This window comes from Phacochoerus africanus, chromosome 5, assembly GCF_016906955.1.
Source record: "Phacochoerus africanus isolate WHEZ1 chromosome 5, ROS_Pafr_v1, whole genome shotgun sequence".
NCBI classification, from domain to species: Eukaryota; Metazoa; Chordata; class Mammalia; order Artiodactyla; family Suidae; genus Phacochoerus; species Phacochoerus africanus.
In genome coordinates, this window is record NC_062548.1 from 28,391,655 (window position 1) to 28,405,158 (window position 13,504).

Consider the following 13,504-nt stretch of genomic DNA (forward strand, 5'->3'; position numbering starts at 1 on the left):
ATGGAGCCGCCATCACACTGACACTGAAATCAGAAAAAAGATACCACAAAAAAAGAAAATTACAGATCAGTATCACTGATGAACATAGATAAAAAAATTCTCAACAAAATATTACCAAACCTCATTCAAATATATGTTAAAAAGATCATACCCAACGATCAAGTGGGATTTATACCAGCGATGCAAGGATTCTGCAATATCTGCAAATCTATTGATGTGATACAACACATAAACAAATAGAAAAATAAAAACCGTATGATCATCTCAAAAGATGCAGAAAAAGCTTTTGACAAAATTCAACACTCCAGAGAGTGGGCACAGAGGGGGACTTCCTCAACAAAATAAAAGCCATTTATAACAAACCCATAGCTAACATCACAGCTCAATGGCCAAAAACTGAAAGCATTCCCACTAGGATCAGGAACAATGCAAGGATATCCACTCTCATCACTTTTATTCAACATAGGTTTGGAAGTCCTAGCATAGCAATCAGAGAGAGAGAGAGAGAGAGAGAGAGAGAGAGAGGAGAGAGGAGAGAGAGAGAGAGAGAGAAAGAAATTACATGATTACAAACTAGAAAAGAATAAGTAAAACTATCACTGTTTGCAGATTCTATGATACTACCTAGAAAACCCTGAAGACACTACCAGAAAAGTCTTAAGAGTTCATCAATGAATTTGGTAAATTTGCGAGATACAAAATCAAGACAGAGAAATCTATTGCATTTCTCCATGCTAACAATGAAAGATCAGAAAGAGAAATTAGGGAAATGATCCCATTTACCATTGCATCAAAAAGAATAAAATACCTAGGAATAAACCTATCTAAAGAGACAAAAGACCTGCACTCTGAAAACTCTAAGATTCTGATGAAAGAAATGAGTTGACACAAATAGAAAGTTATATCATACTCTTGCATTGAAAGAATCAATATAGTCAAATGCTGGAGAGGGTGTGGAGAAATGGGGACCTCCTATAACGTACATAGGACCCAGTGCCTGGGTTACTATACTGTACAGCAGAAACTGACACAACACTGTAAATCAACTATACTTAAATAAAAATAAGACAAAATTAAAAAAATGACCTTTACAGATATATTCAAAATAATGGGTACCATGCATGAAGGTATAAAGGAAGTTATGATGGCAATGTTTATCAAAGAGAAAATAATATTGGTGTGAATGTGAATTGGGATAGCCATTATGAAAAACAATATGGAGGTTCCTCAAGAAAAACTAAAAATAAAGTTGCCCTGTGACATAGCAATCCCACTCCTGGATAAATATCTATTAAAAACTTTTACTAATTCAAAAAGATACATACAGCCCAAAGTTCATATGCAGCACTGTGCATAATAGCCAAGAGGTGATCTAAATGTCCATCAATGGAGGAATGGGTAAAGCACAGGGAAATATGTTAAATCTCTTGGAGTAGAGCATGATGGGAGATAATATGAGAAAAAATGTTTATATATATATGACCGGATCACATATAGTACAGCAGAAATTGACAGAACATTGTAAATCAATACACTTTAATAAAAAAGATGTGGTATATACAGTGGAATATTAGCCTTAAAAAAGAATGAAATAATGCCATTTGCAGCAACATGGATGGACGCAGAGATTATCATACTAATTGAAATAATTCAGAAAGAAAAAGGCAAGTGTTACATATCACTCATATGCAATCTAAAAAATGACACAAGTGAACTTATTAACAAAACAGAAACAGAATCACAGATTTTGAAAACAAATTTACGGTTACCAAAGGGAAAACGTAAGAGGAGGGGATAAATTAGGAATTTGGGATTAACATACACACTGTACTACATAAAAAAGAGATAACCAATGATGACAATGTATAGCATAGGGAACACCACTCAATATTCTGTAATAACCAATATGAGAATAAAATCTGAAGACGAATAGGCATACCTATATGTATAACTGAATCACTTTCTGTACCCCTGAAACTGACACAATATTGTTAATCAGTTATACTCCAATAAAATTTTAAAGAAATGTATTTCAGAGGACACATTCTTTTTCTTTTTTCCAGTTACTGAGACTTTCAAATGTAGATAAATGCTTTTTAGGATAACTGGTCCATTAGCTTATAGTCATTCTTAAGGTCCATGCTTAATTACTCACCTTCTTGAATGCCTTATAGATAAAAAAGTAAATGTATTGATGGAAAAATGTTCTTAATCTCCACAAAGTAGTCTCCAAAAAGAAAATGATGAGAAGGAAAACAAAGCCTGTGATACTCATCATAATCATATACTTTCCAATGGTTTCCTCTTCCAAAGAATAAACATTCTTTGTATTATCTGAGAATGGAAAAAAAAAAGACATTTTTTCTGCAGAAAATTGACACCATGAATAAGACCTAAGAAAAAAATCAATAGGAAGAAATATAAGATAAAATGAAACATAAGTTTAAATGGAGGCAGGTAAAGTATTTAGAGTGTAAGAAGTCATTATCCTGCTACAAAAAAATGCCATTTTAACAGCAAATTCTTAAGGCTGATCTTCATGAGTATAATATATGCTAATCAAGTAAGCATATGAATATTAACATATTTATTCATATGTTTAATAATGATTGCGTGTCATGAAACTATGCCCAAAATTATTTCAGAAGTGTGGTGTTAAATTGATAGTTAAAAGAAAATATTTTTTTTTTTAGGTTTTCCATCTTTTTATTTTATTTATTTTTTCCTTTTTTTTTTCATTTTCCCACTGTACAGCAAGGGGATCAAGTTATCCTTACATATATACATTACATTTTAAAAGAAAATATTAATATGCAACAATGCTGGCAAAAGATAATGCGCTCTGTTTATAAAAGGTAAAAATGACCATTAGCTGATACATTTTGAACTTTCCTGAGAAGAAAGTTAATGCATAAGAAGCACAAAATGTCTATTATAGGAAAATCATACACTCCCTAGTTTTTTTTTTTTTTTTTTGTCTTTTTGCCATTTCTTGGGCCGCTCCCGCGGCATATGGAGGTTCCCAGGCTAGGGGTCGAATCGGAGATGTAGCCGCCAGCCGCCAGCCTACGCCAGAGCCACAGCAACGCGGGATCCGAGCCGCGTCTGCAACCTACACCACAGCCCACGGCAATGCCGCATCGTCAACCCACTGAGCAAGGGCAGGGACCGAACCCGCAACCTCATGGTTCCTAGTCGGATTTGTTAACCACTGCGCCACAATGGGAACTCCTACACTCTCTAGTTTTAAAAAGTGGTTTTAGATTTACAGAATAGTTGTGAAGCAAGTATGGAGTATTCCATATGTACTGCACCCAGTTTCCCTAATTATTAACAACGTACATCAGTATGGTACTTGTTATGATGAACAAAAAATTGACATTACTATTAAAAAAAGTTCCTGATTTAATGAGATTTCCTAGATTTTAAAATATAATGTATACTATTTTTTGGTTCCATGATCCAGTCCAGAATCTACAATTAGCGGTCATGTACCTTTAAGGTTCCTCTTGACAGTGAGTTTCTTAGATTTTCCTTATTTTTGTTGACTTTGATAGCTTTTGGTCAGATATTTTGTAGGATGTCCTCAATTAAAATGTCTGATTTTTTTCATTATTAGACCAGTATTATTGGGAGGTTTTAGAGATGATTACAGAGCTAAAGTGCAATTTTTATCTCATTGAAAAAGGTCTTATATTTAGGTCTTTAATCCATTTAGAGTTTATTTTTTATAGGGTGTGAGAAATGTTCTAATTTCATTTTTTACATGTAGCTGTCCAGTTTTTACATTACTTTTTGAAGTAACTGTATTTTCCTAATTTTATATTTTTGCCTCCTTTGTTATAGATTAATTGACCATATGTGCATGAGTTTATTTCAGTATTTTCTACCATGTTCCATTGATCTATATGTCTGTTTGTGTGCCAGTACCATAATGTTTTGATTATTGTTGGTGGGAATGTAAATTGGTACAGCTGGTATGGAAACAGTATGGAGGTTCCTCAAAAACTAAAAGTAGAACTACCATATGATTGAGCAAGTCCACTTGGGCACACATCCGAAGAAAATGAGAACACTAATTTGAAAACTTACATGCACCCCAATGTTTGTAGCAGCATTATTGACAACACCTAAGAAGATATGGAAGCAACCTAAATGTTGAGAAAGAGATGAATGGATAAGGAAGATGAGGTATGTGTATACAATAGAATATTACTTAGCCATAAACAAGAATTAAAATTTACCATTTGCAACAACATGGTTAGAATTGGAGGGTATTATGCTTAGTGAAATAAGACAGACAGAGAAAGACAAAAATTGTATGTTATCACTTATATGTGGAATCTAAAAAATAAAATGAATGAATATAACGAAATAGAAAGACTAATAGGTACAGAGAACAAACTAGTGGTTTCTGATGGGGAGGGGGATGGGGACAGGGGCAAGACAGGATTAGGGGATTGAGATGTACAAACTACTAGGTATAAAATTAATAAGATACAAGAATGTAATGTATATCACAAGGAGTATAACCAATATTTTATAACTTTGTGGAGTATAATCTGTAAAAATATAGACAAATATAGATATGTTGTACACCTGAAACTAATATATCATTGTAAATCAACTACACTTCAATTTAAAAAAAAAGATGTGGGCAAAAGAAAGGATACATATACTCAGTGTGACCCATCTTTGTTGATGTTTACCTAGGTCCTTGGTTGAGATAGTGTTTGTCAGATTTCTCTGCTGTCAAGTTACTCCTTTCCCTCCCTTTTCTACCCTATGTTATTTGGAAAGAAGTCATTGTGTACATCACATATAATGGGGAACAAGTTATGATCTACTTCCTCAAGCTTGGAGTATCTACATAAATTGGAATTCTGTGGAATACTTTTTTCTTTTTCACCATTTATTTATCAAAATATAATTCAATACTACTTGTTGTTCAAAGTGTTCCAGCATTGGCTGTTGAACTTTCTTTTTTAAGAATCATACTTTATAAGATTTTGTAGTTGATGTATAGAAATGCAATTTTGTGTTTAAATTTATTTTGCATTAATCAACCACCTTTAATTCTTATAAAATCTAATAATTTATCAAATAATTCTTTTATTTTTTAATTTTTGTTCATAGGACTCTCTGAAATTATTCCACAATATTATTTTTTTATTGTTATTTCCCCAATACAATTTTTTTCTACTGTACAGCATGGTGACCCAGTTACACATACATGTATACATTCTTTTTTCTCACATTATCAGGCTCCGTCATAAGTGACTAGACATAGTTCTCAGTGCTACACAGCAAGATCACATTGCTAATCCATTCCAAGAGCAATAGTTTGCATCCATTACCCCCAAGCTCCAAATCCACCCTACTCTCCCCACCCCAGGTAACCACAAGTGTATTCTCCAAGTCCATGATTTTCTTTTCTGTGGAAAGGTTCATTTGTGCAATATATTAGATTCCAGACATAAGTGATATCATATGGTATTTGTCTTTCTCTTTCTGACTTACTTCACTCAAGATGAGAGTCTCTAGTTCCATCCATGTTGCTGCAAATAGCATTATTTTGTGTTTTTTATGGCTGAGTAGTATTCCATTGCGTATATATACCACATCTTCCTAATCCAATCCTCCGTCGATGGACATTTGGGTTGTTTTCATGTCTTGGCTATTGTGAATAGTGCTGCAATGAACATGTGGGTGCATGTGGCTTTTTTAAGGATAGTTTTGTCTGGATATACGCCCAAGAATGGGATTGCTGGGTCATATGGTATTTCTGTGTATAGTTTTCTAAGGTACCTCCATACTGATCTCCATAGTGGTTGTACCAGCTTACATTCCCACCAACAGTGCAGGAGGGTTCCCTTTTCCCCACACCCCCTCCAGCAATTGTCTTATTGTTTTCAGAGTACCTGTTTTTGTCTCTTTAGGTAGATTAATTCCTAGGTGCTTTATTCCTTTTAATAGCATGGTAAACAGGATGGTTTCCCTAATTTCTCTTTCTGATCTTTCATTCTTAGCATATAGAAATGCAATCAATTTCTGTGTATTAATTTTGTATCCTGCAACTTTACTGAATTCATTGATGAGCTCTGCTAGTTTTCTGATAGCATCTTTAGGATTTTCTTTTCTTTTCTTTTTTTTTGTCTTTTTTTTTTTGCCTTTTCTTGGGCCGATCCTGTGGCATATGGAGGTTCCCAGGCTAGGGGTCGAATCGGAGCTGGAGCCACCGGCCTACACCACAGCCACAGCAACGCAGGATCTGAGCCACGTCTGCAACCTACACCATAGCTCACAGCAACGCCAGCTCCTTAACCCACTGAGCAAGGCCAGGGATCAAACCTGAAACCTCATGGTTCCTAGTCGGATTCGTTAACCACTGCACCACGATGGGAACTTCCTAGGATTTTCTGGGTACAGTATCATGTCATCTGCAAACAGTGACAGCTTTGCTTATTCTTTTCCAGTTTGGATTCTTTTAATTTTTTTCCTTCTCTCATTGTCATAGCTAGGACTTCCACAACTATGTTGAATAAAAGTGGTGAGAGTGGACATTCTTATATTTTTCCTGATCTTGGAGGAAATTCTTTCAGCTTTTCACCATTGAGAATGATGTTAGCTGTGGGTTTGTCATATATGGCCTTTATTGTGTTGTACACTTTCTTGAGAGTTTAATCATAAATAGTTGAATTTTGCCAAAAGCTAAGAAAAGCTGATTCTTAAATGTATATGGATTTGCAAAGTACCAAAACTTACTACAAAGCTAAAGTAATGAAAATGAACATGATCCTGGCATAAAGATAGACACATAAATCAAATAAATAAAATTGAAAATCCAGGGAGTTCCCGTCGTGGCGTAGTGGTTAACGAATCCGACTAGGAACCAGGAGGTTGCAGGTTCGGTCCCTGCCCTTGCTCAGTGGGTTAACGATCCGGCGTTGCCGTGAGCTGTGGTGTAGGTTGCAGACGTGGCTCTGGCGTAGGCCGGTGGCTGCAGCTCCGATTCGACCCCTAGCCTGGGAACCTCCATATGCCGCAGGAGTGGCCCAAGAAATAGCAACAACAACAACAAAAAAGACAAAAGACAAAAAAAAATTGAAAATCCAGAAATGAACCCATACTTCTAACATCAATTGATTTCATCAAGACGGCCAAGTCACTCGGTGGGGAAATGAATAGTGTTTCTGTGTTTTTTTTTTTTTTGTCTTTTCTAGGGCCGCTCCTGCAGCATATGGAGGTTCCAAGACTAGGGGTCTAATTGGAGCTATAGCCCCTGGCCTATGCCAGAGACACAGCAATGCCAGACCCGAGCCACATCTGCGACCTACATTACGGCCCACGGCAATGCTGGATCCTTAACCCGCTGAGCAAGGCCAGGGATCGAACCCAAAACCTCATGGTTCCCAGTCAGATTCGTTAACCACTGAACCATGACGGGAACTCCATGAATAGTGTTTTTAACAATGGGTACTGGAACAACTGGATATACAGAAGACTCAAGCTGAACATGTGACCTGACTTTCTTTTTTGAAATAAGGGCCAATTATCCATGTGTTTTGTGGGCTGCACCTGGGACCAATTTCCTACAGACTTAGGAAGCCTGAAGATACTTACTTGCTTTACTACAATTTAAGTAGGCAGGAGGTTTTTCTCTGGAGCATTGTTTCTTCATCTGGTAGAAAGTAAAATAGTCAGCAATACATTTCCCAAGGTTGTAGTTGGGAAAAAGCAGTAATACGTTAAGTACGATGTTTCTGGTGGCATTTGACATGCTATGTTGAACTTCTAAAAAAGATCAGATTAGTTTTCATTATAGTAAATATCCCCCAAACAACACATTTCCCAGTGGTGACCAAACAAAATTCAGGGGATTAAAAAATATGATTAATGTTAATATATTAATTACTTCCCAGGAAGTTTTTGCCAGCTGATATCTGATGACACAGTTTGTGCTGATAATTGCAGAGTTCAGAAAAAATTTTTTGGTGAGGTAGTTGTCTAAAACATACAAAGAATTCTTTTTATTTATTTAGTCTTTTTGTCTTTTCTAGGGCCGCACCCGTGGCATATGGATGCTCCCAGGCTAGGGGGTCGAATCAGAGCTGCAGCTGCCAAGCTACACCACTACCATGGCAACACGGGATCTGAGCCGCATCTGCAACCTATACCGCAGATCATGGCATTGACAGATCCTTAACCCACTGAGTGAGGCCAGGGATTGAAGATGCATTCTCGTGGAAACTAGTTGGGTTTGTTTCCACTGAGCCACAATGGGAAGTCCTGAAATAGTCACCCTTGAAGTAGTTTCCAGGGAACTGGTTTATGACAGGTAAAGGGCTAAGGGAATGAGGCAGGAAGCCTGTACTTTGGAGCTCTGCCACAACAGGGAAGGATTACATGATGAAGTGCTTGATCCAGTTCAAATTCATTTTATAGGGTAATTCAACAAAGGAGTAACTATGGTCTCTTTAGCAACTCTATCTATAATAATGGTCAGTTTACCATCTCCCCAAATCTCAAAATCAGAGAAGGAAAATGAGGAGATACATCTTTAAGCATACTGCCGAAACCAGGACTGGAAAGGAAGGATAAATGTCTTCGTTGTAAGTATGTCAGGCACATATAGCGTTTTGCTTCTTTCTGAAAAAAAACCTTGTTCAGTTACTCGGGATTCATTAAATGGGAGAAGGGCCCCACCATACAGCCTTTCCTCAACAAACCTGTTGGCTTCTCCTAAGAACTCAAGATTCCTCTTGACTCTTCATTCTTTTCACCTCACTACAAACCACCACAATATCAAGGGATAACACTCTTAAAACATAATAATGATCGAATATACTTGAAATATAATTTAGTCTAACTTTCTGAGGTCTACTCTTCCAAGAAGAAAGCTGCTCTTTTGTGTTCTCTCTCTATTGTTCACTCTCTTTCTCTCTTGGACAAATGAGGGACAAATGCTCAAGGACAAATGCTCCTAAAATTTTCAAATGACAGTGCAAAACAGAGTCCTTAAATTATGGATTGGAGCTCTGGGGTGTAGGGTTTGAGAGGAGGAATCTTGCCAAAGAGCCCCATCATGTTGAGTCCCATCACTTGAATATTAGGACCCCAGCTCTAACAAAATGTCTAGGGTATCACAGGCGCTGGAAATAATTTTACCGACTTACATCAAATTCAGAATATCCCCAAAATCTAGAACTTAATTGTCTACTCATGTCCTTAGGCGATTACGACTTATTTATTCATGGCTGCCTTCTGGGGAATGAGAAATTTTGTGAAACCCTTACCTAATTGAAATGAGTCATCTATGAGGAGAGTAAAAATGCCGGAGAGGTAGTTGAATAGGACGAGTGTGATGTAGGCAGAAGTACTTCTAGTAAACAGAAAGCTCAGCAGGTACATGAGGGGAATGGCAGACCAGCCATACAGCAAGAAGATCAACATAGTGTCCAGAAAACGGTAATCTGTGATGTAGATATCCAATCGGCCGTATTTGAACACTCCCTGAAACGTAGAAAACACAGATATAAAGGCAAGGGGAAGGGTAAGTGCAAAAATAATTCAAACCATGACACTTAGAGAAGGAGATAGCCAGTTCTATCCTTAGTTAGTACAGATGTATTCATTAATTAAATCAATATACTTCTTTTAAAAAAGGCCTTAGCTATGAGCATGATGTAAGATACGTTTTTTCATCAGAGGATAATCCAGTGAACAGAACCACCATAATTCCTCCCCATTTTTAAACACAGGACAGTTTTTTTTTTAAATCCATAAGCAAAGTCATTATACTTTCTAATAATCCCAATTCTCAATTTTCCCAGCCAGGAGGTTATTTCTCTAAAGATTTTCCCTCTGACTACATATTCTCACTGCTACCTACTTTCAAACTGGGTTGCCTGGTCCTATTCTATGTCCCCACTCCCATTACACTCACCGAAGCAACTCTGGGGATTCTTTTTAAAATTTTTCTAATGGAAATTGAAAACTAGACAGTGAAGCACAAAATTCGAGGGGCCTAAATTGATTGGATGGTGGTGGTGGAGAGGAAAGTGTAGTTGTTAAAGGAAATAAATTTCTGGAAATCCCTGTCTCAGTAATTGCAGTTTTCCCACAAATGTCAAAGTTGTCCCTGTGTTCAATTTCACAATGATGTAGCAGGACAATCAAGAAGTAAACAGTAAGGTAAGCTAAGAAAACTCATAATGTAATTAAAGACCGATGTCCTTGATGGTGGCAGCAGTAGCAATGGAAAGGAACATATAGTTATGCTTATTTCATTTCTGAAAGAATATACTGTAAACCTAAAAAATAAACACCATGGGTAATCAAATTAAAAGTCTGGATTATCTGGAAATCCCTGTTTTGAAGGCTTATAACTCTTCAATGTCACAAATCATAACCTATTTCAAAGAAAAGTTGAATGCCGAGTTGGATAAATAAGCAGTATACTCTCTTCTTGAACAAGAAGGCCATGCATTATGAATGTAGATTCTACCCAAATTGATCTATAAATGAACATGCAAACGAGGTGTTTAAGTACTATGGTAACCACTTTACTACAAAATGTATACATGCCTAGCATAAACATTAATATGGTAAAAACATACTACCCAAAGCAATCTACAGATTCAATGCAATCCCTGTTAAATTACCCATGACATTTTTCACAGAACTACAACAAACAATCCAAAATTTATATGGAACTACAAAAGACCCAGAATTGCCAAAGCAATCCTGAGGAACAAAAACCAAGCAGGAGGCATAACTCTCCCAGACCTCAGACAATATTACAAAGCCACAGTCATCAAGACAATGTGGTACTGGTACAAAACAGACATTCAGACAAATGGAACAGAATAGAGAAGTCTGAAATAAATAAATAAACCCAGACACCTATGGCCAATTAATCTTTGACAAAGATCACTTTGGGTAGTATGGCCATTTGTACAATATTAATTTTTCCAATACAGGAGCATGGAATATATTTCCATTTCTTTATGTCTTCTTTAATTTCCTTGATTAATGTTTTATAGTTCTCAGCATAAAAGTCTTTCACCTCCTTGGTCAGGTGTATACCCAGGTATTTGATTTTTGGGGGTGCAATTTTAAAGGGTATTATATTTTTGTATTCCTTTTCTAATATCTCATTGTTAGTATACAGAAATGGGACTGATTTCTGAATGTTAATCTTATATCCTGCTACTTCATTGAATTTGTTGATCAATACAAGTAGTTTTTGGGTTGAGTCCTTAGGGTTTTCTATACATAGTATCATGTCATCGGCATACCATGATAGTTTTACCTCTTCTCTTCTTATTTGGATGCCTTTTATTTATTTATTTTTTTGTTTGTCTGATTGCTGTGGCTAGGATTTCCAATAGAATATTGAATAAAAGTGGTGAGAGTGGGCATCCTTGTCTTGTTCCAGATTTTAGTGGGAAGGCTTTCAGCCTTTCTCCATTGACTATTATATTTGCTGTGAGTTTGTCATAAATGGCTTTATGTTAAGGAATGTTCCCTCTATACCCACATTGGTGAGAGTTTTTATCATGAATGGGTGTTGGGTGTCGTCAAATGCATTTTCTGCATCTATTGTGATGATCAGTGGTTTTTGACTTTTCTTTTGTAATGTGATGTTGATTGATTTGCATATATTGAATTTTGTAGTATATTCTGATGTCCGGTAACATGATTCTTCATGCTTTGTACTTTTTACTCAATTTGCTTTGGCTCTTCGAGGTCTTTTGTGGCTCCAAATAAATTTTACTATTATTTCAAATTTAATACTAAATTTTAGTATTAAAAATATCATGTGAAAAAGTGTGAAAAATATTTTGATAGGAATTGCATTAAATATGTAGATTTCTTTGCATAGTAATAATTAAAAATAATAATTCTTCCAATCCATAAACGTGGAATATCTTTCTATTTATTTCTGTAATCTTCAATTTCCTTCATCAGTGTTTTGTATCTTGGTATCTATCTTGGAGAACATCCATGGGCACTTGAAGAGAATGTGTATTTTATTGTTTTGGGGTGTAATGTCCTTAAGATAATAGATATCTAAGTCCGGAGTTCCCGTCATGGCGCAGTGGTTAACGAATCCGACTAGGAACCATGAGGTTGCGGGTTCGGTCCCTGCCCTTGCTCAGTGGGTTAAGGATCCGGCGTTGCCCTGAGCTGTGGTGTAGGTTGCAGACGCGGCTTGGATCCCGCATTGCTGTGGCTCTGGCGTAGGCCAGTGGCTCCAGCTCCGATTCGACCCCTAGCCTGGGAACCTCCATATGCTGTGGGAGCGGCCCAAAGAAATAGCAAAAAGAAAAAAAAAAAAGATATCTAAGTCCAACTGGTCTTATGTTTCATTTAAGCCTCCTCTTTCCTTATTGTTTTCTTATTGATGAGGATGGATGATCTATCCACTGATGGAAATGGGGTGATATTGTCCCCTACTTTTGTATTATTGTCACTTTCTTCCTTTATGTTTGTTAATATTACTTATATATGTAGGTGCTCCTATATTAGGTGCAAACATGTTAACAAGTGGTATATCCTCTTCTTGTATTGATTCCTTTTTCCACTTAGGTGGGTCTGGTTCTGATCCAATTGGCCATCTTTTGCCTTTTTATTTGTTAACCATTTTAGAAACTGAAGTGTAGTTAATTTAAAATATTGTTTTATTGTCAGGTGTACAAAGTGATTCAGTTATACATAAATCTATATCTATTCTTTTTCAGAGTCTTTTCCATTATAAGGCATTATAAGATATTGAATATAGGTCCCTGTTTTACACAGGAGACCCTTGTTATTGATCTATTTTATATATAATGGTATGTATATGTTAATTTAAAAATTCTAATTTATCCACCCTCCTGCTATGCCCTTTGGTAACCATAAGTTTGTTTTCTATATCTGTGAGTCTATTTCTGTTTTGTAAATAAGTTCATTTGTGTCATTTTTTTAGATTTCTATGTAAGTGATATTGTATGATTTGTCTTTCTCTGTCTGTGTGCTTCACCTTAGTATGATAATCTCTAGGCCCACACATATTGCTACAAATGGCATTATTTCATTCTTTTTGTAGCTGAATAATATTCCAGTGTGTCTGTGTTTGTGTGTGTGTGTGTGTGTAAAACATCTTTATCCATTCATCTATCAATGGACATTGGATATTTAGGTTGCTTTTCATGCCTTGGATATTGTAAATAGTGCTAATATGAACACCGAGGTGCACAGTGGGAATTCGAGCTATCTTAATCTTAAAGGCATGTCCTTGCATAGGAGTGTCCCTCTACACAGTACATATGCCCACTGTCTTTGGTAGGAGAGCTGTATCTGAAGTGACCATGGGTTGCGTCTTACCCTGGAGTGTGCTGGCAGCCACTGCCTTGTTGTGAGGTAGGCCTTGAATTGGAGGGGCTAGAGCCAGAGCCAAGTGCAAGTTGGGTATATCCTATGCTATTGGGGCTTGGGCCATGGCCTCAGGGGCTGAGAG

General features: G+C 36.5%; 1 protein-coding gene across 1 annotated transcript in view; it reads right to left on the reverse strand.

Annotated features, from left to right (window-relative positions):
- The window catches only part of LOC125128404 (phospholipid-transporting ATPase ABCA3-like), a 101,434-nt gene that overhangs the window by 16,135 nt on the left and 71,795 nt on the right, over positions 1-13,504 (reverse strand). Inside the window, 3 exon segments of the mRNA XM_047782759.1 lie at positions 2,156-2,334; positions 7,624-7,794; positions 9,297-9,509. Of these exon segments, the coding sequence (XP_047638715.1) occupies positions 2,156-2,334; positions 7,624-7,794; positions 9,297-9,509 (563 nt within the window).